At 45.1% G+C, this 23,880-nt stretch overlaps 1 protein-coding gene across 2 annotated transcripts in view; it reads left to right on the top strand.

Annotated features, from left to right (window-relative positions):
- WIF1 (WNT inhibitory factor 1) overlaps positions 1-23,880 on the top strand; it is a 151,525-nt gene that overhangs the window by 100,363 nt on the left and 27,282 nt on the right. The window contains exons 6-7 of one of the 2 annotated variants that reach the window (XM_063930490.1): positions 5,705-5,800; positions 21,758-21,853. In XM_063930490.1, the coding sequence (XP_063786560.1) occupies positions 5,705-5,800; positions 21,758-21,853 (192 nt within the window). The remainder of the gene's footprint in view (positions 1-5,704; positions 5,801-21,757; positions 21,854-23,880) is intronic. The other variant, XM_063930491.1, reaches the window with a different exon arrangement.

Raw genomic sequence — 23,880 nt, 5'->3', positions numbered from 1 at the left:
TGCAATGGGTGTGCTCACGCTTTCTGGGGGTGCCTCCTTGTCTCAAAAACACCCCTGCAAAGCCCACTATAAGGTGCAGTATTGAAACAGTAGGGGACACACCTCGAACAAAGTCCTGACAATCAGGATAGTGGAACAGTCCCCTGTAATCAGAACTATCCTGCCCAATTAGGACAGTTGGGAGGTATGGCAAAGCATTTACAGTATATAATTTGTATATCTCATGGCTATGCTCATAATAAATTACAATTTCATTTGCTTCCTGTGTTTTTGGTATTCTGGCATTCCTAATTCTTTTGGAGTGAGGCTTTGTGGTTTAACATAGTTTTGTGAAATACAGTTTGCATTGTACTGTAGTCCTGTTTTGTATTTGATGTTTGCAAACAAAAATGCAATCTGAGTATGTGATGGCCTGAAGCAATGGCTTTATAACCCTGCCAGTGTTGGGAAAAATAACCTAGCAAGCTCTGTGTTCTTGCATGTGGCCTGTCGATACAATCTGACAATGCCAATACTACAATATATTATAAAACTCTATAATGATGGATGATATGACTATCAAATGTAATACTTTACCTTCCACATAATTATAGGCATTCTTGATCTGATATGCACACTACCGACTCTTTGAAATTCCCTATGAGGAGACAAACTGGATTAGATTAAAAGATGGCTCACCAGTTATCCCCAGACGGCACCACTTAACTCTTTAAAGATTGGCACATATATGAATGAGTCATAACACAATGATACCCAGAGGTTCTTATAAATCTGCAGCAAACATAGCTATCACTTCTGTTTATTACCATGGAAGTCTGCCCACTTTGGAAATGCTATATGGTAGAATTGCTAAATACAGGGGGAAAGGTATCAAATCAGGGGCAGATGTACTAAGCCTAGGAGACATAGGCATTTCTATCATGGGTGCAATGTGTGTGGTGCACACGGGCCCCTGGGTCCAGGGGGGGGGGGGGGGGGGGGGGGGCGCACCGCACACAATGCACCCATGTTCTTTTATATTTACCTTTCTGAAGTCCCACTATGGGCACTGCAGCCGCAACAACTGCGGCAAACATCAATTCCAAAATGGCAGCAGGAAATTTGTCTCCGGACCATGGCAGGCGCCATGTTTCCGGAGACCTGCGCATGCGCAGTAGATTCCGGCACAATGCCAGAGCCTATGGCTCCGTGGAGAGGAGAAGGCTCACCCAGAGTCTGCACACTGCCCCCTCCTCTCTTAAAATGCCCCATCTTGGAGAGTGATAAAGTACCAGTCAATCAGCTCCTAATTGGCATGTTACAGGCTGTGTTTAAAAAATAACAGAAGCTGATTGGTTGGTACTTTTTCTCTCTCTACGTTATCTTTCTGCAAGGTTTGATAAATCAGAACTGTGTATTCCATATAAGATAACTCTTAGGCAGCATGGGTAAGAATATAAATTGTTTTCAGCATATTCACTTTTTTCCTTTTAACTGTATTATTTTCCCTGTTGTCTTTACCAACCAGCTATACTGTACTTACCATTTACAATAACGGACAAAGGGGTGATTGGTTAGTTGCATATGAGCATATTAGTAATACTTTCAGACTCTTCTGAATGTCAGAGAGAATCTCTTAAATAAGGATCTCCTTCTTCTTGGAGAGTCTAGCAAACTCCCTGAGCAGGTGACGATGTCATCACTCTTCACCTACCATGGAGTAAACACTGGGGAGATCAATAAGAAGGATGTGTGATGCAAGAAAACGTCTGCTCTCCGGCACACTGATGGCTTCATGAATGGTGTGCGAAAGGTTGTGTGATGAACTAGGTGGTTTGTGACCAAGGAAGAGTTATAATTTACTGGAGATGTTTGTTCCATTACAGAGTACATGCATTGCATTGTGGGGAGTGTTTGCTTCATTACAGGATGTGTGTGCACATCCAAACTATGCCACTATATGAGGCTCATTTACAGTTGGACTAAGTCAATTTCATGACACGTCCCTCTGGACAGAGCAGTACACACATAGGTGCTGCTTCCACAACGTTTCAGTCTGCATTTTGAAAGAACGGAAAGAACACTCCGCTTCAATTAATACGGATCTTTTGATGATGAGTCTTCTCTTGCTGCTGCTGCTGACTGAGCTCCGACTACAGTTCACTTCCTGGTCACATGACACATCCAAGTGTCCATCAGTGTTCCATTCTGCGCAACGTTTTGCCCAGCTCTGCAAAACAGTGTCTGGCTGTAGAACCGAGGTAGAACTGTAGCTTCCTCATCTCTCCTCTCCCTACAGCTACAGTGTCTCCGCAAAGCTGGTGAGTGTTAGCTATAAAAAGGATTACAATAAACAAAGTAGATGTTTATGTTATAAATATCTTCTTTGTATTATTCTAATTGTTTTTATATAGCATCTCAGGAGTTTGACAGGGAGTGTGACATGGGAGGCTCTGCCCACCCTGACTGCACATCCCTGGACTAATTAAGCTAATTAGAAACTTGCAATTGATTAATTAGTCCTCTGTGGGGGTGGAGTGGGGTGCCAGAGCAAGTCCTGGTGATTTTTCATGAAAATATGGATTTTAGGAAAAATCAGGTTGCTCTGGAGGTACAGATGTGTCCTCTTACATCCTTGCTACAGTCACACTAAACAGCCGTTCAAGTCGCGCCAAGACATACGATTTTTCTGTGAAAATGCATCTTAGACGCAATGTAATGCACTAGGATGCAGGAGCAGCTTCTGCTGAGTAAAATTACATGCGGTATGCCTATATTTTGTGTGTAATTGCGGCTGTATCTGCATCCAAAATGCGATGTCAGGAAAACACTGTAGCGTAGCAATTTGTATGCAAATACATTCACAGTCACACACAGAATATAGGGGGTAATTCAGACCTGATCGCTGGGCAGCGATTTTTGCTGCCCTGCGATCAGATAGTCGCCACCTGCAGGGGAAGTGTATTTTAGCTGTGCGAACGCATGTGTAGCAGAGCTGCACAAACTAATTTTGTGCAGTCCCTGCATAGCCCAGGACTTACTCAGCCGCTGCGAGCACATCAGGTTGATCGGGACAGGATTTGACGTCAGACACCCTCCCTTCAGATGCTTGGTCCCGCCTGAGTTTTTCCAGACACTCCTTGAAAATGGTCAGTTGCAAACGCCCTTTTCCTGTCAATCTCCTTGCAAACGCCCGTGCGAATGGATTCTTAGCACAAACCCGTCGCTGACCGGTGAACCACTTTGCAGCCGTCTGCCGCGCCTGTGCATTGCGGTGCATACGCATGTGTAGTTCAGATCTGATCGCCCCGCTGTGCGAAAACGCACAGCAGCGATCAGGTCTGAATTACCCCCATAGGCAAGCTGCATATAATTTTAATCAGCAGAAACTACTTGTGCATCCTATTGCATTACATTGCGTCTAAGATGCATTTTTGTAGGGAAAAAAAAGACGCTCTGCGCAACTAAGTCACACGGCACTGACACGTTATAGTGCACAGAGCAAAGATGTAAGTGGACACATCTGTACGTGAAAAAAGACTTCTATAGAAATCACTGCATCCCATTTTCTCTCCTGCAATTGAATAGGAAATCCCTGATACTGTGGGAAAAACCCTGCGCCACAAGGTTTTTCAAATTTCCTGCCCTCAAATTAATTCCCCCCACTGTCTGGTTGGCTGGTACTTTATCTCTCTCCACATTATCTCTATTCAAGCTTTGATCAATCTGCCTCCTATGTCTTTAAAATAGCTCTAGCAACCATAGGGAAAGAGTGATCCTGCAAACACTGCTCTGAGCACAGCCTGCTCCATAGGTGTGTTAAGCACTGACTCTTGCAACTGTTGGTTGCAGGACTATGCACCCTGAAGTTTAGTTAACACAAATAGTACTAATAGGCTACGACTATGGGGGTGGGATGTATTAACATACATCACCGCCCATCGCAGCGATGTTGATCGCATATGTACTAACATATGTGATCAACATCGCAATGCGGTGACGGTGGCCCCCCGTGATACCTGTGAAGTGGTGTGCGTCACCTCCCTGGGCTCTCCCTCTCCTCAGCTGCCGAGAAACAGGCAGCATGCTGTCCGGGGCGCCTCCTCCCCCTGCAGCCGGAAGGACCTCCGGCTGCGTTGCTGTGGGGAGGAGGAGTTTACCTTCCGTGTCCAGGCCTGCCTGGAGGAAGGTATGCCGGGGGAGAGGGGTCAGCGTCTGTGGCGGGGGTCGGCTTCTGCGGCTGGCGATAAGAAACCCATAGGCTTTTATAGAGTATCTCCATCCAAAGATGGCGATACCCCCAGCGGCGAAAACCCGGCGACCGGGTCTTAGTACATATGAAAATGCAGTAAAAACCCTGAAAACAGGGGTTTTACCACATTTTCCCTTTAGTACATCCCACCCTGGATCTCTAAAATACTAGAAGGAGTTAATTCAGGTAGGTTACCACAGTTAAGTTCTGAACTGGCTCAGAAGGTTGCAGCTTATTGTGGACAATTCTCCAACCTTTTGTGGCAGCTCCTTAATGAAGCAAGGAATGTAGATGGCCCTGGGAGGTGATCTCTGTGGAGAAGGTCAGCCACTCAGAGCTGACATGTTGTCCTACTAGCTGGCTCCAAACACATTCCCCACTCACCAGGTAGCTCTGCTCATGGAGGATGATAAACCTGATGAGAAAGAATTGCTTGTGATCATAGAGACAGCCAACATCTTTTCCATATACTGAACTGGATAAAGAACATTCATATCAGTAATAATGTGGTGTTCAGTGTAAAGCAGACCTCTCAAATGTGGTGTTCAGTGTTTGGCAGACCTCCAACCCCCTCTTATAATATGCTCACCTTCTGCTGCCTACTGTGTACCGTTTCCTGTCCAAAACTAAAAGATCTGAGCACTCAAAACTGTCAGCTAGATGTAATTGATACATTCTGTAGTCACACCCACTTAGAAACAAGCAAGTGGTAGACTAGAATATCAGTAGTGGGAGACAATAAATAAATAATTTATAGAAGTAATGTATGCCAATATACCTACATAAGGATCAAGTGCCAAAATCATGGTGGGGAAGGGTCACAGTCTGACACTGAAATCTCTCTGCTCATGGAGGATGATATGAAAAATAATTTCTTGTGATCAGGGAGCCAACATCTTTACATATTTACACATACATCTTTACATGTTTCCCATATGATGGACTGTTTACTGATCATTCACTTCAGTAATATGTGGTGATGAGTATATACCAGACTGCTAAAACGTGGTGTATAGTGTTTGGCAGACTCCCACCCCCCTTGCATGATATGCTCACCTTCTGCTGCAAACTGATTGTACCGTTTCCTGTCCTAAACTAAAAGACTACCTAGTTAATAGATAATAGCTAAATCTTATTGATTGCTATAGACAACATCTCCACTTCTAAAAACTTTAGTAAATATACCCCCATATCTCGGTTTATATTTTAAATACAATTCCCAGTACCACTTCTACTGTAAGCAGTATAAGTAATTTTATTTACATACAGTAAGTACTTCAAATAAAGAAAAATGTATTGTGATTATGTCCATTAATAACAGGGTTCAAAATGTGTGTGTCTACTAAAGGTCACATTGCCTCGTGCTGTATTCAGCGGATGTTCTCTTTGTGTGAGATTAACATGCTTGTGTAAGCACAAAATTGTATTATAACATTGAGACTGAATTGATTTCTCCATATTATTTTATTTTAGCACTCTGCACGCCGCGGTGTTTAAATGGTGGACTCTGTGTAACTCCAGGAATGTGCATCTGTCCACCGGGTTACTATGGCATCAACTGTGATAAAGGTAGCAATAGTACGCATGTTATACACATTTAGGTGGTCATTCCGAGTTGTTCGTTTGTTGCCGATTTTTGCAACGGAGCGATTAGGTGGAAAATGCGCATGCACTTAGTAATTTAACACAATACTTAGTAGATTTACACAAGCACGAGCAACGTTTTTTCCTCGCTCGAGTGATCGTAGTGTGATTGACAGGAAGTGGGTGTTTCTGGGCGGAAACTGGCCGTTTTCAGGGAGTGTGCTAAAAAACGCAGGCGTGCCAGGTAAAAACGCAGGAGTGGCTGGAGAAACGGGGGAGTGGCTGGCCGAACGCAGGGCGTGTTTGTGACGTCAAAGCAGGAATTAAACGGAATGAGGTGATCGCAATCTAGGAGTAGGTCTGGAGCTACTCAGAAACTGCAAGGAATTATTTAGTAGCAGTTCTGCTACTCTTTCGTTCGCTATTCTGCTAAGCTAAGATACACTCCCAGAGGGCGGCGGCCTAGCGTGTGCAATGCTGCTAAAAGCAGCTGGCGAGCGAACAACTCGGAATGACCCCCATAGTGCTGAAACTGCTAGAAGATAATATCATTGTTTGTACTGTATATTGCCCTGAAATATGATGAGTGGTAGAATTTGCCATCTTTCATTTGAATTTTCCTGTTGTTTTCACCATCTGTTGATGGATATGCAGTCTTCAGATATTTTTGGTCATGTGTGCAATATATGGTGCCAAATTTGCAATGCTGAACAAGTATTTGGTGCAAGAATATGATGCTGAACCATATCTCTTGACAGGTGTATGATGCTGATTCTGCTAAATAATACCTGTTGACTTCTATCCCCATTGCTTCTGTAAGCTGTCTTTCCTGGCCACATGTGCATGTATATGAAAATAAAAAAAACATAAAAACATAGAATGTAATGGCAGATAAGAACCACTTGGCCCATCTAGTCTGCCTATGTACACGCACACACTAGAGTTAATGTTATTTTTTTTGGGAGCCAATTAACATAGGAACATATTTTTGGATTGTGGGAGGAAACCGGAGTACCCGGAGGAAACCCACGCAAGCACGGGGAGAATATACAAACACCACACAGTTAGGGCCATGGCCTCAGTGAGGCAGTAATGCTAATCATTATACCAATTGTACTACCCTACTACCCTAACTACAGTATAGCCCTGCCTTGAGCATAAAACCCTTAGGGGTCTATTTACTAAGCCTTGGATGGAGATAAATCCAACGGAGATAAAGTCCCAGCCAATCGGCTCCTAACTGTCATTTTTCAAACCCAGCCTGTGATATGGCAGTTAGGAGCCTATTGGTTGGAACTTTATCTCCATTGGATTTATCTCCATCCAAGGCTTAGTAAATAGACCCCATAGGGGTTTATTTACAAAGCTTTGGGTTGTAAGCCCGGTGCTCCTCATAGTGTCTATGCCCAGTATTTAAAAGGGCAATGCTTTGATTAGCAAGATGTGGCTAGTAAAAGTATTGCCCTCTTAAATATTGGGCATAAACGTGGCCAGAAGAGCCGAGATTTACTTATCCCCAGGGACATACTTACGTATTTGCTGGAACTTGTTTTGTGCTTACTTTAGAGTGGTGTTACTTTTTTCTTTTTTAGACTACATATGAAATTAAATTTGAGCTTGCTGTTATCATAAAGATAAAGGAGACCGGACAGCATGATTCAAATTTGAAGGGGAAATTAGATGTCAACTGAATATAAAAATGTAGATTTGAACCTTGAATGTAAAATACTCTAGTGAAGTATTATTACATCCCCACTCTATTACAGGTAAATGAATCCTGCTCCAAATCTTCACAATAGGAAACCAATGGGATCGGAGACAAACAGAAAATCTGAAACTGTAGTAATAAGCAATTGTAATTCCATCAAGACCTGGAATCTTACAATATGCATTTGATTAAATCACCTCCTCTAATTCAACAGACTTAAAGAACTGGTCTAACATAATTTTCTCTTCCTCCAAAAGGGTGGGGACATCAACCTCAGCAAGGTAGCTTTGGATCCAGTGTTATTTAAGGAATTGATCCCCAAAATGTGTGTCATTGGATAAGTATATAGCTATCAGTAATAGGCAAGGGAGGCAGCAGCAGAGGCGGAACTGTGGGAGGCAATGGAGTCGGCTGCCGCCGGGCTCCTGACCTGCAGGGGGCACTTCTCCATTGCCTCCCACTGCCCGACAATCCATCCTCACATCTGACTGGACGGAGGTGCGTGTCAGTGTCATGACACGGCAGCAGCAGCTGCCTCCTCTTACGCACAGAGACGAACTGACAGCTGGCTGCAGCTAGGGGGAGCTCCAGCGCACAGCTGCTCACAGGGACTTCCAATTGAGCTGGCCGGCTGAAGCTCTCTCTTCCTCCGTCCTGGTGATAGCAACAGGTAGGCACTGGCACCACCTGCCTCCAGCTGCTGCAGTGTGTGTGTGTGTGTGTGTGTGTGTGTGGGGGGGGGTGATTACCGGGGGTATCTTTAATAAATGTTGGCAGCACTGTGTTTATGTGTGTGAATGGTTTTAAGTGAGGTGTATGTCTGTTTTTTCAAGGAAAGATGTGTGTTTAAGTAAAAGAGGCGTGTGTGTGTGTGTGTGTGTGTGTGTGTGTGTGTGTGTAATTGTGTGTAATTGTGTGTATGTGAAAGTGGCATGTGTGTGTGTAATTGTTCGTGTGTATAAATGAAATAGGCATGTGTGTGCGAAAGTGATGTGTGTGTGTGTGTATGTGTGTGTGTGTGTGTGTGTGTGTGTGTAATTGTGTGTAAATAAAAGTGGCATGTGTGTGTAAGTGAAAGTGGTGTGTGTGTGTGTGTGTGTGTGTGTGTGTAAGTGAAAGGGGCATGTGTGTGTAATTGTGTGTTTGTAAGTGAAAGAGGCATGTGTGTGTAATTGTGCATGTGTAAGTGAAAGTGACGTGCGTGTGGGTGTAAGTGAAAGTGGAACGTGTCTGTGTGTAAGTGAAAGTGATGTGTGTGTAATTGTGTGTAAGTGAAAGTGGCATGTGTGCATGTAATTGTGTGTGTAAGTGAAAGTGATGTGTGTAATTGTGTGTAAGTGAAAAAGGCGTGTGTGTTAGGGAAAGCAGCGTGTATAAGTGAAAAAGGTGTGTGTGTGTAAGTGAAACAGGCACTTGAGTGTAAGTGAAAAAGGTGTGTGTGTAAGTGAAAAAGGCACGTGTAAGTGAAAAAGGCACGTGTGTAAGTGAAAATGGTGAGTGTGTAAGTAAAAAGTGCGTGTGCAAGTGAAAGAGGCGTGTGAGTTAGTAAAAAAGGCATGTTTGTGTAAGTGAAAGAGGTGTGTGTTTTAAGTGAAATAGGCATGTGTGTGTGTGTGTGTGTGTGTGTGTGTGTGTGTGTGTGTGTGTGTGTGTGTGTGTGTAAGGAAAAAAGAGGCATGTGTGTGTGTAAGTGAAATATATATATGTGTGTGTGTCTATACTACTATTGTGAAAGGCATCTGAGTACGCTGCTACTGTTCACCCTGAGTACCAGATATCTACATATCGCATATATGTGTGTGGGGGGGGGGGGGGAAGGGGGCACCAACATTTTATCATGCCTCCGGGCGACTGGGGCGAACTTACGCCACTGGGCAGCAGGTATACCTGAAGTGATGTGACAGTTTGCCCCTGCAGTAGTTTTGATTGATGGGGTGTAAGCGGTTCCGCTCTGGAATTGTAAAGCTCTGAATCTGCTGGGTTTATTGTCCCATTGAAAATATTGATTGTGGCACCAATATGGCTTTCAGTTTAATTTTATTTTTCAATTGTGGCTTTCAGTATAATTTTATCGGACATGCGTTTATTAAGAGCCAGCTGTGAGTTCATGGAAATGTCTGTCGACAGGAAGATGTCACAACTGAGGGCCTGAGCTGACGGGCGGCAGCCTCAGTTGTAGGGGCTGAGATGTAACGGAACCTGGGAGGTTGTATCAGACCCCTAGACATGTAAGTAACATGTAGAATAACTGCCCGAAGGCGTGACCACGACAACCAGGATAAAAGTCAATGATGTTTATTATGACAAACTCCGTAACACAGCAGCAGTAAAAGGAAACATAAAAGTCAACAGAGGATAAATACTATTCCTGGGTACTACAGGGTGGCAAGGGCCACAGGCAATGGTAGTGTGAGACAGTTCTTATAATCTTCTAGTTGGAAAGTCCTTACCAGGCCTGACTGTAGCAATGGAGAGAACCCAGGATCGTACCAGCTGATGTTCCAGGAAAGGCTGGGCTGCTGAAGGTAAAACGGCTGCTGTGGATACTGGCTGGAACCAGACTGTTGTTGGTACGGAGTGGATACTGGCTGGAACCAGTTAAATAATAAACGAACTTGAGAGCGATGAAATAATAATGAAGTTTGGAGTTTGAGAGCGGTGAAATAATAATACCGGTGGAGAGTGGTAAACTGCAGAAAAGGACACCGGCCCTTTAAGAGAAGCTATACACTGCTGGAAGCTGGGCTGGAAGCAGGTGATTGTTTGAGAGCGGTGAAATAATAATACCGGTGGAGAGTGGTAAACTGCAGAAAGGACACCGGCCCTTTAAGAGAAGCTGTACACTGCTGGAAGCTGGGCTGGAAGCAGGTGATTGTTGTAGCTGGAAACAGGTGAGTCCAGAATGGATCGGAGAGTCAGGCTACACCGCAGATGGAATGCTGGTGCGGGTCTCTATAGCAGAAGTCTGGAGACAGGAGCTGGAACCTGGAAGACAACCACAGGAGAGAGACAAACTGGAACTAGGTTAGACAACCAAAGCACTGACGCCTTCCTTGCTCAGGCACAGCATACTTATACCTGCAGCAAGGAAGGGGTTGGCTAGGCAATTATGCAAATCAACAATACAGACAGCAGATTGGTGGAAATAATCAGATGACAAAATCCAAGATGGCTGCGCCCATGCAGACACTTGGAGGGAAGTTTGGTTTGTAATTCATGTGAGAATTGAAACAGTAATGGCGACGCCGGCCACAGGAGACAGGAGACGCCAGACTGACAAGCGCACATTTAACCACGCGGGCACAGCGGAGGCCGCGGCTGATGAAATCACCACTCTGACATTCTGCATGTGGAAACTCAGGAACAGCGGGATCCGGTCCTGGAACGCTGAGCCAGCCTTAGGAGGCATCTGAAGGGTAAGTAATGGCGTCCAGATACCCGGATCGTGACAGCACCCCCCCCTTTAGGAGTGGCCCCAGGACACTTCTTAGGCTTTAAAGGAAACTTTGCGTGGAAATTTCGGACCAAGGCAGGAGCATGGACGTCTGAAGCATTGGTCCAAGAGCGTTCTTCAGGACCATAGCCCTTCCAGTCAATGAGGTATTGTAACTGACCGTAACGGAAACGTGAGTCCAAAATCTTGGCCACCTCGTACTCGACTCCCCGTTGAGTCTGAACTTTGGGAGCTGGAGGAAGTGCGGAATGAAACCGATTCAGGATCAACGGTTTCAACAAAGAAACATGAAATGTCCTGGGTATTTTCAAGAAGGATGGTAACTGTAACCTGTAGGCAACAGGATTGATGACTTGTTCAATCTTGAAGGGTCCGATGTAGCGAGGTGCAAATTTCATGCTGGGAACTCTCAACCTCAAATTCTTCGTGGACAGCCACACACGATCACCCACCTTGAGAGCAGGAACCGCTCTACGCTTCCTATCGGCAAACTTCTTATACCTGAATGAGGCTTTAAGCAGGGCTGCGCGGACGTTCCTCCAGTTATTTGAAAACTGACGCAAGGTGACATCCACTGCTGGAACAGAAGTTGCGGGAAGCGGTTGGAATTCTGGGACTTTAGGGTGGAATCCATAATTAATGAAGAATGGTGTAGAAGAAGATGAGGAATGGTATTGATTGTTGTGGCTGAACTCGGCCCAAGGAAGGAGTTGAACCCAGTCATCTTGAGAGGAAGACACATATATACGGAGGAAGGCCTCCAAGTCCTGATTCACCCTCTCGGTTTGACCATTGGTCTGAGGATGGTAAGCCGTGGAAAACTTTAACTTGACTTGGAGGGCTTGACACAAACTTCGCCAAAATTTGGCTACAAATTGTACTCCACGATCCGAGATGATCTCTTCAGGAAGACCGTGAAGTCGGAAGATCTCTTGTATAAACACTTGAGCCAACTTGGAAGCTGACGGAAGGACCGGTGAGAGGGATGAAATGTGCCATCTTGGTGAACCGGTCAACTACCACCCAGATGGTATTAAACTTGTTGCAGATAGGTAGATCGGAAACAAAGTCCATCGACAAATGGGTCCAAGGTCGACGGGGAACAGATAATGGAACCAGTTGCCCCGCAGGCGACTGGCGGGAGACTTTGTGTTGGGCACACTTTGGGCAGGAGGCAATAAATTCCATAACGTCCTTCTTCAGAGTTGGCCACCAGTAGGACCTAGAAATAAATTCAAGGGTTTTCTGAATGCCTGTATGTCCAGCAAAACGGGAAGCATGGGCCCAATGCATGAGCTTCTTCCTTAGAACTGGCTTAACAAAACTTTTCCCTGGTGGAGGCGTAGAGTCCATCCCTACCGTGGAGAATGCCAACGGATTAATAATAGGATGCTTGTCTGCAGACTCGGACTCATTTTCTTGCTCCCATGAGCGGGAAAGGGCATCGGCCTTACGATTCTGAGAACCCGGACAGAACTGGAGTTTAAAGTCAAACCTAGAGAAGAAAAGTGCCCATCTGGCCTGACGAGGATTCAGACATTGTGCGCCTTTGAGATATAAAAGATTTTTGTGGTCGGTAAGTATGGTGATTGAGTGGGAAGCTCCCTCCAACAGGTATCTCCACTCCTCCAGAGCGAGCTTGATGGCTAGCAACTCCTGATCGCCAATGGCATAGTTGCGCTCAGCTGGGGAGAACTTCCAGGAGAAGAAACTGCAAGGATGTAGATGTCCATCTTTGGCCCTCTGGGATAACACTGCTCCTACTCCAACGGAGGAGGCATCTACCTCTAAGATAAAAGGAGAGTCGGTGTCGGGCTGTTTCAGAACTGGTGCAGAGATGAACCGTTGCTTCAGAAGGTGAAAGGCCTGTGTAGCTTCCTCGGACCATTTGGACGGATTAGCACTTTTCTTGGTTAATGCAGTGATAGGTGCCACGATGGTGGAAAAGTCTCGTATAAATTTTCTATAATAATTGGCGAACCCTAAGAACCTCTGGACCCCCTTTGAGGCTTAAGGGTATAGGCCAATTCTGGATTGCTTGGAGTTTCTCAGGATCCATCTCTAGTCCGGAACCGGACACAATGTAACCTAGAAACGGAATGGTTTTAACTTCAAACACACACTTCTCCAATTTACAATAGAGGTGATTGACACGGAGACGGGAAAGAACCTCTTTTACCCAGAAACGATGATCTTCGAGATTATTAGCAAAGATGAGGATGTCGTCTAGATAAACCACGACATGGCGGTACAAGATGTCCCTGAAAATCTCATTCACGAAGTGCTGGAAGACTGCTGGAGCGTTGCTCAATCCGAAGGGCATGACGAGGTACTCATAATGTCCGTCACGGGTGTTAAAGGCGGTCTTCCACTCGTCACCCTCACGGATTCGGATGAGATTGTAGGCACCCCTCAAGTCCAGCTTTGTGAAAATAGTTGCACCACTAACTCTATCAAAGAGCTCGGTAATCAGGGGTAAAGGGTATCGGTTCTTGACGGTAATGTCGTTCAGACCTCTGTAGTCGATGCACGGACGCAGACCACCGTCTTTCTTCTTAACGAAGAAGAAGCCTGCGCCGGCTGGAGAAGAAGATGGTCGGATGAAACCCTTCGCCAGGTTCTCTTTGATGTACTCTTCCATGGAGTGTGTCTCAGGCAGAGACAACGGATAAGTTCGGCCTCGCGGTGGAACCTTCCCTGGAATGAGGTCGATTGGGCAGTCCCATTCTCTATGAGGAGGGAGGATATCAGCAGAGGCTTTACTGAACACGTCCATGAAGTCTTGATATGGAGGAGGCGGAACATCAGATGACCTGGGGAAGGAAGAACAAACAGGAAGAACTTTGGCTAAACAAGTCTCAGCACAGGAGGAACCCCATGCCAGTATTTGCGTAGTCGTCCAGTCAATTGATGGGTTGTGGAGACGGAGCCATGGAAGGCCTAAAACCACTGGATGTGTGGCTCTTGGAATCACTAAAAAAGAAATATACTCAGAATGAAGAACTCCCACTCTCAGACGAACTGGAAGAGTCCTTAAGGAAATGACTGCGTCAAAAATCTTGCTGCCATCCACGGCAGTCAAAGAGATGGATGAGGACAGTCTCTCGGTGGGTAGGGACCACCGTTTAACATAAGCTTCGGTTATGAAATTCCCAGCTGCTCCGGAATCAAGGAGGGCAATGACGTTCCTGTAACGTTGAGCAATTTGGAGCGACACTGGGAGGTTACAGTCATGAGGAGATGGAGAGGAGATCATTACTCCTAGCCGGCCCTCTCCTTGGCGAGCTAGGATCTGGAGTTTCCCGGACGTTTGGGACAGGCATTGATAGTGTGCGACGGAGCTGCACAGTAGAGACAGAGAGACTCAGAGAGACGTCTTCGGCGCTCAGCGGGAGATAGACGGGAACGACTAATTTGCATAGGCTCATCCTTGGATGTAGATGGTTGATGAGGAGGAGGAGCAGAAGATTTAGGAGTAGATGATCTTCCTCGCTCGGTTGCTCTCTCTCTGAAACGTAGATCAACCTTCGTGCAAAGAGAAATTAGCTCATCCAACTTAGAGGGCAAGTCTCTGGTAGCTAACTCATCCTTGATGCGTTCTGATAAGCCATGCCAGAATGCAGCATACAGGGCCTCGTCGTTCCATGCCAGTTCGGATGCCAGGATTTTAAACTGTATAAGATACTGTCCCACAGTACGTGTTCCCTGGCGTAAACGGAGAATCTCAGATGAAGCAGATGTTATCCGGCCTGGCTCGTCGAAGATGCGCCTGAATATAGCTACAAAGTCAGTATAGGAGGATAGCAGGGGATCAGACTTCTCCCATAAAGGTGATGCCCAGTCAAGGGCTGAGCCACTGAGAAGGGAGATGATATAGGCAATTTTGGTGCGGTCACTGAAGAAATTGCCAGGTAGAAGCTCAAAGTGGATTTCACATTGATTGAGAAATCCCCTGCAGAACCTTGGAGATCCATCAAATTTTGCTGGCGTTGGAAGATGAAGATGTGGACTGGAAATGGGTAAGGTGGGTGGGGTTACAGCTGGTGTTACTGTAGTGGACGCACCGGACGTGCCAGGTCCACGGAGGGTCGTTTGAATCCCATCCAGCCTTGTAGAGAGATCCTGGAGACAGCGGATGATGTGGCCCTGTGCAGCCTCCTGATGTTCAAGTCGGGCTGCAAGTTCTTGCATCGGCCTGGCCGCTTGATCCTGGTCTCCGGCTGGATTCATTAGGTCAGTGCTTACTGTCACAACTGAGGGCCTGAGCTGACGGGAGGCAGCCTCAGTTGTAGGGGCTGAGATGTAACGGAACCTGGGAGGTTGTATCAGACCCCTAGACATGTAAGTAACATGTAGAATAACTGCCCGAAGGCGTGACCACGACAACCAGGATAAAAGTCAATGATGTTTATTATGACAAACTCCGTAACACAGCAGCAGTAAAAGGAAACATAAAAGTCAACAGAGGATAAATACTATTCCTGGGTACTACAGGGTGGCAAGGGCCACAGGCACTGGTAGTGTGAGACAGTTCTTATAATCTTCTAGTTGGAAAGTCCTTACCAGGCCTGACTGTAGCAATGGAGAGAACCCAGGATCGTACCAGCTGATGTTCCAGGAAAGGCTGGGCTGCTGAAGGTAAAACGGCTGCTGTGGATACTGGCTGGAACCAGACTGTTGTTGGTACGGAGTGGATACTGGCTGGAACCAGTTAAATAATAAACGAACTTGAGAGCGATGAAATAATAATGAAGTTTGGAGTTTGAGAGCGGTGAAATAATAATACCGGTGGAGAGTGGTAAACTGCAGAAAAGGACATCGGCCCTTTAAGAGAAGCTATACACTGCTGGAAGCTGGGCTGGAAGCAGGTGATTGTTTGAGAGCGGTGAAATAATAATACCGGTGGAGAGTGGTAAACTGCAGAAAGGACACCGGCCCTTTAAGAGAAGCTGTACACTGCTGGAAGCTGGTCTGGAAGCAGGTGATTGTTGTAGCTGGAAACAGGTGAGTCCAGAATGGATCGGAGAGTCAGGCTACACCGCAGATGGAATGCTGGTGCGGGTCTCTATAGCAGAAGTCTGGAGACAGGAGCTGGAACCTGGAAGACAACCACAGGAGAGAGACAAACTGGAACTAGGTTAGACAACCAAAGCACTGACGCCTTCCTTGCTCAGGCACAGCATACTTATACCTGCAGCAAGGAAGGGGTTGGCTAGGCAATTATGCAAATCAACAATACAGACAGCAGATTGGTGGAAATAATCAGATGACAAAATCCAAGATGGCTGCGCCCATGCAGACACTTGGAGGGAAGTTTGGTTTGTAATCCATGTGAGAATTGAAACAGTAATGGCGACGCCGGCCACAGGAGACAGGAGACGCCAGACTGACAAGCGCACATTTAACCACGCGGGCATAGCGGAGGCCGCGGCTGATGAAATCACCACTCTGACATTCTGCATGTGGAAACTCAGGAACAGCGGGATCCGGTCCTGGAACGCTGAGCCAGCCTTAGGAGGCATCTGAAGGGTAAGTAATGGCGTCCAGATACCCGGATCGTGACAGAAGAATTGATGCCACTCCTTGAGAGTCTATATTTAATTGAGGAAAGAGTCCCTCATGGCTTCCTTTTTTCTTTTTCATATACAGTAGGTATATCTTTGCATTGGAAGACACACTTATACCCCTATCACAGCAAGCATTTGACCCAGGAAATTGCTGGGTAAGCCAGAGTAGTGTGTTAGTGTGAAAGGGTCACCCTGGGTTAAGTGTCCTGGTCATGACCAGGATAATTCCCAGGTTCGGCACAGATACACTGTGGTGTGAAAGAGTGGACTCTGGTAACTCAACCCAGGTTATATTTAAAAGGTGCTCATTGGTACTCACTTTTCATGAGTCATTTTGATGTTGCATTCCGGGGCTTGGTGCATATGAGGTAACTTGAGCAGCCAAACCTCCGAAAACAGCATTTTAAGAGGCTTGGCCGCATTTTACAGCTTGGTGCATCCAGCCCAAAGTACCAGCTCCTAACTGTCATTTTTCAAGCTCCCCACAGTGCCAGGTATACAAATGCCCCCACAGTGCCAGATCCACAAATGCCCCACAGTGCCAGGTATACAAATGCCCCCACAGTGCCAGGTATACAAATGCCCCCACAGTGCCAGATCCACAATTGCCCCCACAGTGTCAGGTAATACCTGACACTGTGGGACAATTGTGGATCTGGCACTGTGGGGGCAATTGTATACCTGACAGGTATACAAATGCCCACACAGTACCAGGTATACAAATGCCCCCACAGTGCCAGGTAAACATTTGCCCCCACAGTGCCAGGTATACAAATGCCCCACAGTGGCAGCCAATTGCCCCCACAGTGCCAGGTATACAATTGCCCCCACAGTAGTGCTGCAGCTGCTTACCGCTGCTCCTGCTGCTGCTCCTCCGGCTGTGATGTGAGGGTGTCAGGAGGAGAGCTCAGAGCGCGGGCGTGCGGCTATGTCTGGCGCCGGAGTGTAGGACTTCAAACTAGCCGCCGGTTCATGAGCCAATCAGAGCTCGCGGACCAGCAGCGGTGGCTCCTGATTGGCTGCCGGTCCACGAGCTCTGATTGGTTCACGAACCGGCGGCTGGTTTGAAGTCCGTTACACGCCGCCAGACATAGCCGCGCTGGCGCGCTCTCCTCTCCTGACAGCTGAGAGTCAGCTCGGAAGCAAACTACTGCTGCTGCTCGGCTGGACCGGCCCACGTGGCCATCGGCCCTTCTGGCATTTGCCAGAAGTGCCAGATGGCCAGTCCGGCCCTGACTGTAGATATGTCCTCATACATCTAGTCTCAATACACCATGCAGCTGTAGATGCCTGATGTGTGTGAGCCGCTAGGTCCCATGCAATTCTGCTGACACCAAGCGGTTTTTTTTTTGTCAAAAATGCTTCCTATTCACAACGCTATGTGACTAGGATGCTTGAGGAGACTGTGCTAATTAATTTGACATGTGACTTGTATACTCTGTGTGACTGAGTGTGTATGCGAAGCAGAACAGAACTTGTACTGGAAAAAAACTGCAGCTGCTATGTTGTAGCACTTCATATACGGATTCAGACACCCTGAGGAAGGAAGTATATCCGAAACGCGTTGGTGTACGAGGACTCCTGTTGGTTGATGTCCACTCATTGGGAACCCCATTTTGGCTTTTTTTAAGGTTGGTCCTTTCTAAGTATATCGTCTAGAAGCACCTTGTCCCTAACTGTTTTTCCTGGGATTAGTATGGTGAGAAGCGTTTTTTTTCCCCTAAAGAGACCTTCCTGTAAGAACCTGTGGGGTTTAGATTGGAACAAACCATTTTTTCAGCCAGATCAGGAGATTTTTTATTTTCTTTGTGTATATAAATTTATGGACATTTTTTAAGAAAAAATAAAAAAATAGTTTTTATACCTGTGGACATTGTGACATTGATTGATCATATCCAGGGAGTAAAAATAGCCCTTCCCGGAAATTAGGACCAAAAGAAACCTTTGGATGCATATAGGGCCTATGGCCTAGGTGAGTGTTATTCTATGTGAGCATTCATATCAATATCGGTGAATAGAGAACAACAGTCAATATAAAGAAACCTTTATGTGAACGCATCTCACTGAGTAACGGTGAGTAGGAGGGTTTCGCATTCAGTGGTGACAGTACATTGTGGGACATTGGATAATTTGTTTTCTTCCACCTATATTGACAACACGCAGGGGATCATCATCAGGATACCTCTAGAGAACTTAGCAGCGCTTGAGGACCGTTATTCAATTATTTGTGTGTATACTCTGTGTGACTGAGTCTGTATACGAAGCAGAACAGAACTTGTATTGGAAAAAAACTGCAGCTGCTACGTTGTACTTCATATACAGAGTCAGAGACTCAGTCGCACACAGATATACAAGTGTCATATCAAATTAATCAGCACAGTCTCCTCGTGCGTCCTAGTCACATTGCATTGTGAATAAGATGCATTTTCAGCAAAAATGGCACCCAACTCTAGAAGATTCTCATGCGTCCTGGCATGCCAAGAGGGGTTGTTTGGCGTGATTGAATCAGTGATGTATGAGGACACCTCTGTAATGGTGCAGCATTATTCCTTGACTTTTTAACCTCATAGGTTGACCTAATGCTTATTGGGCCTGATTCAGATGCGGTCTCAACTTCGATGTTGTTGCAACTTGGCGATTATCAGTAGACTACGCATGCATCGTGGCGACAGTTCACATGCGTCAAGGTACATTTGCGATGCTGCTCACAATGAGGAATCAGTCCCAAAGTGATTGACTGGAAGAGGCAGTTTGGGGGAGGTAAAGGGAAGTGTCTGCAAAATTGCAGGTGTTTCATGAACGTTTCTGAGCATATCTCGGTGTGTGACTATGATCTCATACGCATTAAACATGGTGCCAGCATTGCAGGTCCTGTGGCTAATCTGTGCTGCCATGGAGGCATTCATGGAGTTGATCTTGCTGAGCATGTTGCGATGGCTCCGGTGAGCATCTCTGTTCACTTGTGGGCAGCTGCTACAATAGTGATGCCTCGCAGTTCAGTCACTGAAGAGGATACCTGCTGCACTGTGACCGCATCTGAATCAGGCTCGTAGTGTAATTGATAACTGTAAACTAATTTCATATCTAATATACAGCAATTACATTTTATAGGTATTTTATAGGTATTTTAGAACATTCACAAGGCTATTCAGATACATCCCTATTTGAATACACGTGGATCATTCCATTGCATTTGCATGCGTGCCTTGCATAAACAAATTGCCTACTATCTAAATTTGAGGTCATTATGAACTATTGTACTGATTGCAATGTTGAAAACTGCAGTGACCCATAGACCAGCATTCAGACAATAATGATACAACAATCCCCCTTCCCTCCATCGCATTGACTTCAATATCTCAACCTTACAGCCCAAGTGGTGGAATCCTTATCTCAGAAAAATCAATCAGCAGATAGGCAATAGGTTGTCGGCTTATAACGTCACTATGGACGTGTCAGATCATTGGTCTGAACTCTACCAGTTCTGTAATTTTCAATACCGCAACCAAGAGTAAAGTTTATTGTTGCTGCAAGTCTATTTGTACCTGCTGCTAATATGTACAAACCTAAAACCTTGACCTGAACTGTGTTTATCCAACTAGTAACTGGTTTGATTCTAAACCTTTTTGATTATGTATCAGATTTTCAATTGGGGGTAGTTCCAAGTTGATCGCAACAGGATTTTTGATAGCAATTGGGCAAAACCATGTGCACTGCAGGGGAGGCAGATATAACATGTTCAGAAAGAGTTAGATTTGGGTGGGTTATTTTATTTCTGTGCAGGGTAAATACTGGCTGCGTTATTTTTAAACTGCAATTTAGATTGCAGATTGAACTCACCACACCCAAATCTAACTCTCTCTGCACATGTTATATCTGCCTCCCCTGCAGTGCACATGGTTTTGCCCAATTGCTAACAAAAATCCTGCTGCGATCAACTTGGAATTACCCCCATTGTCATTGTGTACAATTTACAGCACTAGTCTGGACAGAAGCAGTGCCCAGGTCCTAGGCATTCAGTGGTTTAGGTGCACTGTACACCTTGGCATCCTAAGAAAATGCCTTAATTTGCCCAGTGCCAGGCCCTGCCGTCGGTCTGTTTTGCTTCAATATTTTTGCCTGAAAATATTTCAATAAATAGTTATGTATTTATGAGTTAATTATTAAGTATATAATTATGTAAGCATAGGTAAAATCCATGACCAGCACATTACTCTTACTAATAATAATAATAATAATAATAATTTTATTTATATAGCGCTCTTTCTCCAATAGGACTCAAGGCGCTTAACGGGTACATAGCATAATATAGTACAGAAAATAATGAAGTACATTATGAAGCTTTTCATAACATACAGAAGCATGTAGATACTAAAGGGACATTATGGGAATGCTTATGTAAATAGGAAAGTCGTGAGTCTACTTTTGAAGGATTCTATAGTTGGGGCCTCTCGCACTGTGCGGGGAAGTGAGTTCCATAGAGTCGGAGCCACATGACTAAAAGCTCAACCCCCAGATGACTTACGGGAGATTCTAGGTACTGCTAAAAGTCCTTCATCTACAGATCGCAGTATTCGAATGGGGCAGTATGGGGTCAGAAGCTGCATCAGGTACTTTGGGCCCTGGTCATGTATTGCTTTGAAACTCAGTAAGCCAATCTTGAAGATGATTCACCATCTTACAGGCAGCCAGTGAAGTTTTTAGAATCAATGCAAAACTACATACCTCAACAGTCTGTGTCACAGCTGTACATTCTAATACCATCTTATAAGATAATGACATAGGTGCATATATCCTATATAATAAAAGGCTAATTCTGGTCCTCACCTCTATGGAGGGAATTCAAGTGTATTTTGCATCGGCGGCCACTGGTTGGCAACCGACCGAGCAATTCAGTTGTTACTCCGTTCCGCGCACACAGCCACCGGCGTTAACATTACTGTTATGTTGTTCCATCATTTTGATGCGGTGGTACAGTAACTAGTACACAAATAATACACCTGCAAAAATACTAATTTAATATGACTTGTAGGACTATATAGGAAACATATCAAAACTTTAATAGCCTAGTAAGAATGAAAAAGAAAACTGTTACCATAGTTAAAAAATCCAAAAGAGCTTAATAAATCACAGAGGCTATACACATATGTCTCTGCACAAAATTGCTATATAGCACTATGACTGAAAATATTACTCTTCATCTTTTCATGCAGCAAACTGTACAATAAACTGTCTAAATGGAGGAACATGTTTTTATCCAGGAAAGTGCATCTGCCCATCAGGTTATGAGGGAGATCAGTGTGAAACAAGTAAGTGACCAGAACCAATTACTGTATGCTGAAATTCCGAGATCGTGTGACCTTTGTCTGTGTTAGGTTAAAAAGTAATAAATTGTAACCCCCGCAGCAACCTGCTTTTATTTATGTCAAGATCAAAGAATTTTCAGAGGTTTGGCATCAAAGCCTTTCACACATGCCACTGTAACGGTGATGTTTGAAGGAGAGAGAGATGTGTTCACATTTTCCTATCAGCCAGGATGTAAGGGGGAAACAAAAGAAAAAAATATCTTTCTATATATATCTAAAACAACAAATAAAGCTCAAAGGGTCTGGTTTAGTGTTAAGAGAAAGCTCAGCTACAGTTTGCAAAGATGCACCTGGAAATACCTGTTGCGATGGAGGTTTCAAGTGATATCATACAGGGGAAATATTGCCTGCTTGCATGTGTAGCATACAAATTCTGGGAAACTTTATTTTTAAACTTCCATCCATAACTTCCATCCATCTTTTAATTTGCCCCATTGCCACAACCTTTTAACTAGATTTACTCCGAACTACAGTATAAAGTGCATACTGTAAACATTTAAAGAGTGGTGTACTTCATCCATCTATACCAGGGCTGGCCAAACCAGTCCTCGAGATCTACCAACAGTACACATTTTCCAGATCACCTAGCTGGTGCACAGGTGTAGTCATTACTAATTAAGATGTGCTGCATTCATTCCCAACTGACAATTCTACAGGTCTCCAGGAGGCCTGGAAAACATGAACTGTTGGTAGATCTCGAGGACCGGTTTGGCCAGCCCTGATCTATACATTATCATTAGCCCAAGGTTGTACAGTAGCCTTTAATGCCATTGCACTGGGACACAGGTCTGCCTGGCAGTACAGGCCTGCCAAAGAGGCACAGACACATCCCCAACTGAACCCAGAAGCCTGCAGAGAAAATTGCGCACAAAGCCCCTCAGATATGACGTTATATAATTTACCTGACAGATGTAGACAAGATATCACTATCTGAGTGTGTTGGCTCCATATTAACTGTATTTTCATAGTGACAGCCAAATGTTCGTAGACTACAACAGGCAGAGCCGGATTAAGACCATGGGGGGCCCGGGGCACTTAAGAGAGTGGGGCCCCTAATAGAGAAGGCAGAATATATATATATATATATATATATATATATATATATATATATATGCAATTCTGGTCGGCACTCTTCCATAGAAATATCACCATGCCCTGGTGCCCTCCTAGGTGTATTACACACCAATGATACAGAGAATCAACTGGTGGCACTCTTGGGACTTGCTATCACAAATTGCTCAGACCACTCGTGTGGATGATCAACGTTTCGATTGTTTAATCGTCTTCAGGATACAGCATAATACAAAAAACAAACATTTATAACTCACCCTGTGAATGTACGCCGTCTCACGCCGCCGGGCTCCGGGCGTTCGTCTTCTCCTGATGACGTCACACCTCTGCGACGTGCGCTCTCCGGCGCTCACACCAAGTTCCGAACTGAACTCCCGTTGCCTAGCGACGGGAATAGGCATAGACATGTGACATACTTCCACCACCACAGTGCATGTAGATTAAAGATTAAAAACAAATACAAAAGCAGTTCAATTTGCCCACCAATCTGCATTGGAGTATTTTGTGATCAGACATGTCAATAAATACTGAAAGTACTTTATATATTATAACGGGATACCCTATTCCTCTCATTTACAGGAAACAGTTTAAGCCAAAATTTTCATTGAGACCATGTGGGGATACAGTATTTAGTTCATGTATCCACCTTGCCTCACACTGCAATAGACATCTGTCTCTATCACCACCTCTGATCCTTTTTTCCACTTGATCAATAATCATGTATCTCAATGTTGATAACCCATGTTTGTGCGTTCTAAAGTGCCTTGCTACCGGTTGTTCCTGGGCTACTATTTGTCCCTCCATGGCTTTTCTAATAGATGACCGGTGCATATTCATTCGTTCCTTAAATTGCCTAGTGGTCTTCCCTATATAGAGAAGACCACATGGGCACCGAATGA

Source organism: Pseudophryne corroboree, chromosome 6 (genome assembly GCF_028390025.1).
Source record: "Pseudophryne corroboree isolate aPseCor3 chromosome 6, aPseCor3.hap2, whole genome shotgun sequence".
In the NCBI taxonomy this organism is placed as follows: Eukaryota; Metazoa; Chordata; class Amphibia; order Anura; family Myobatrachidae; genus Pseudophryne; species Pseudophryne corroboree.
This window is presented reverse-complemented; position numbering and strand designations above follow the sequence as displayed.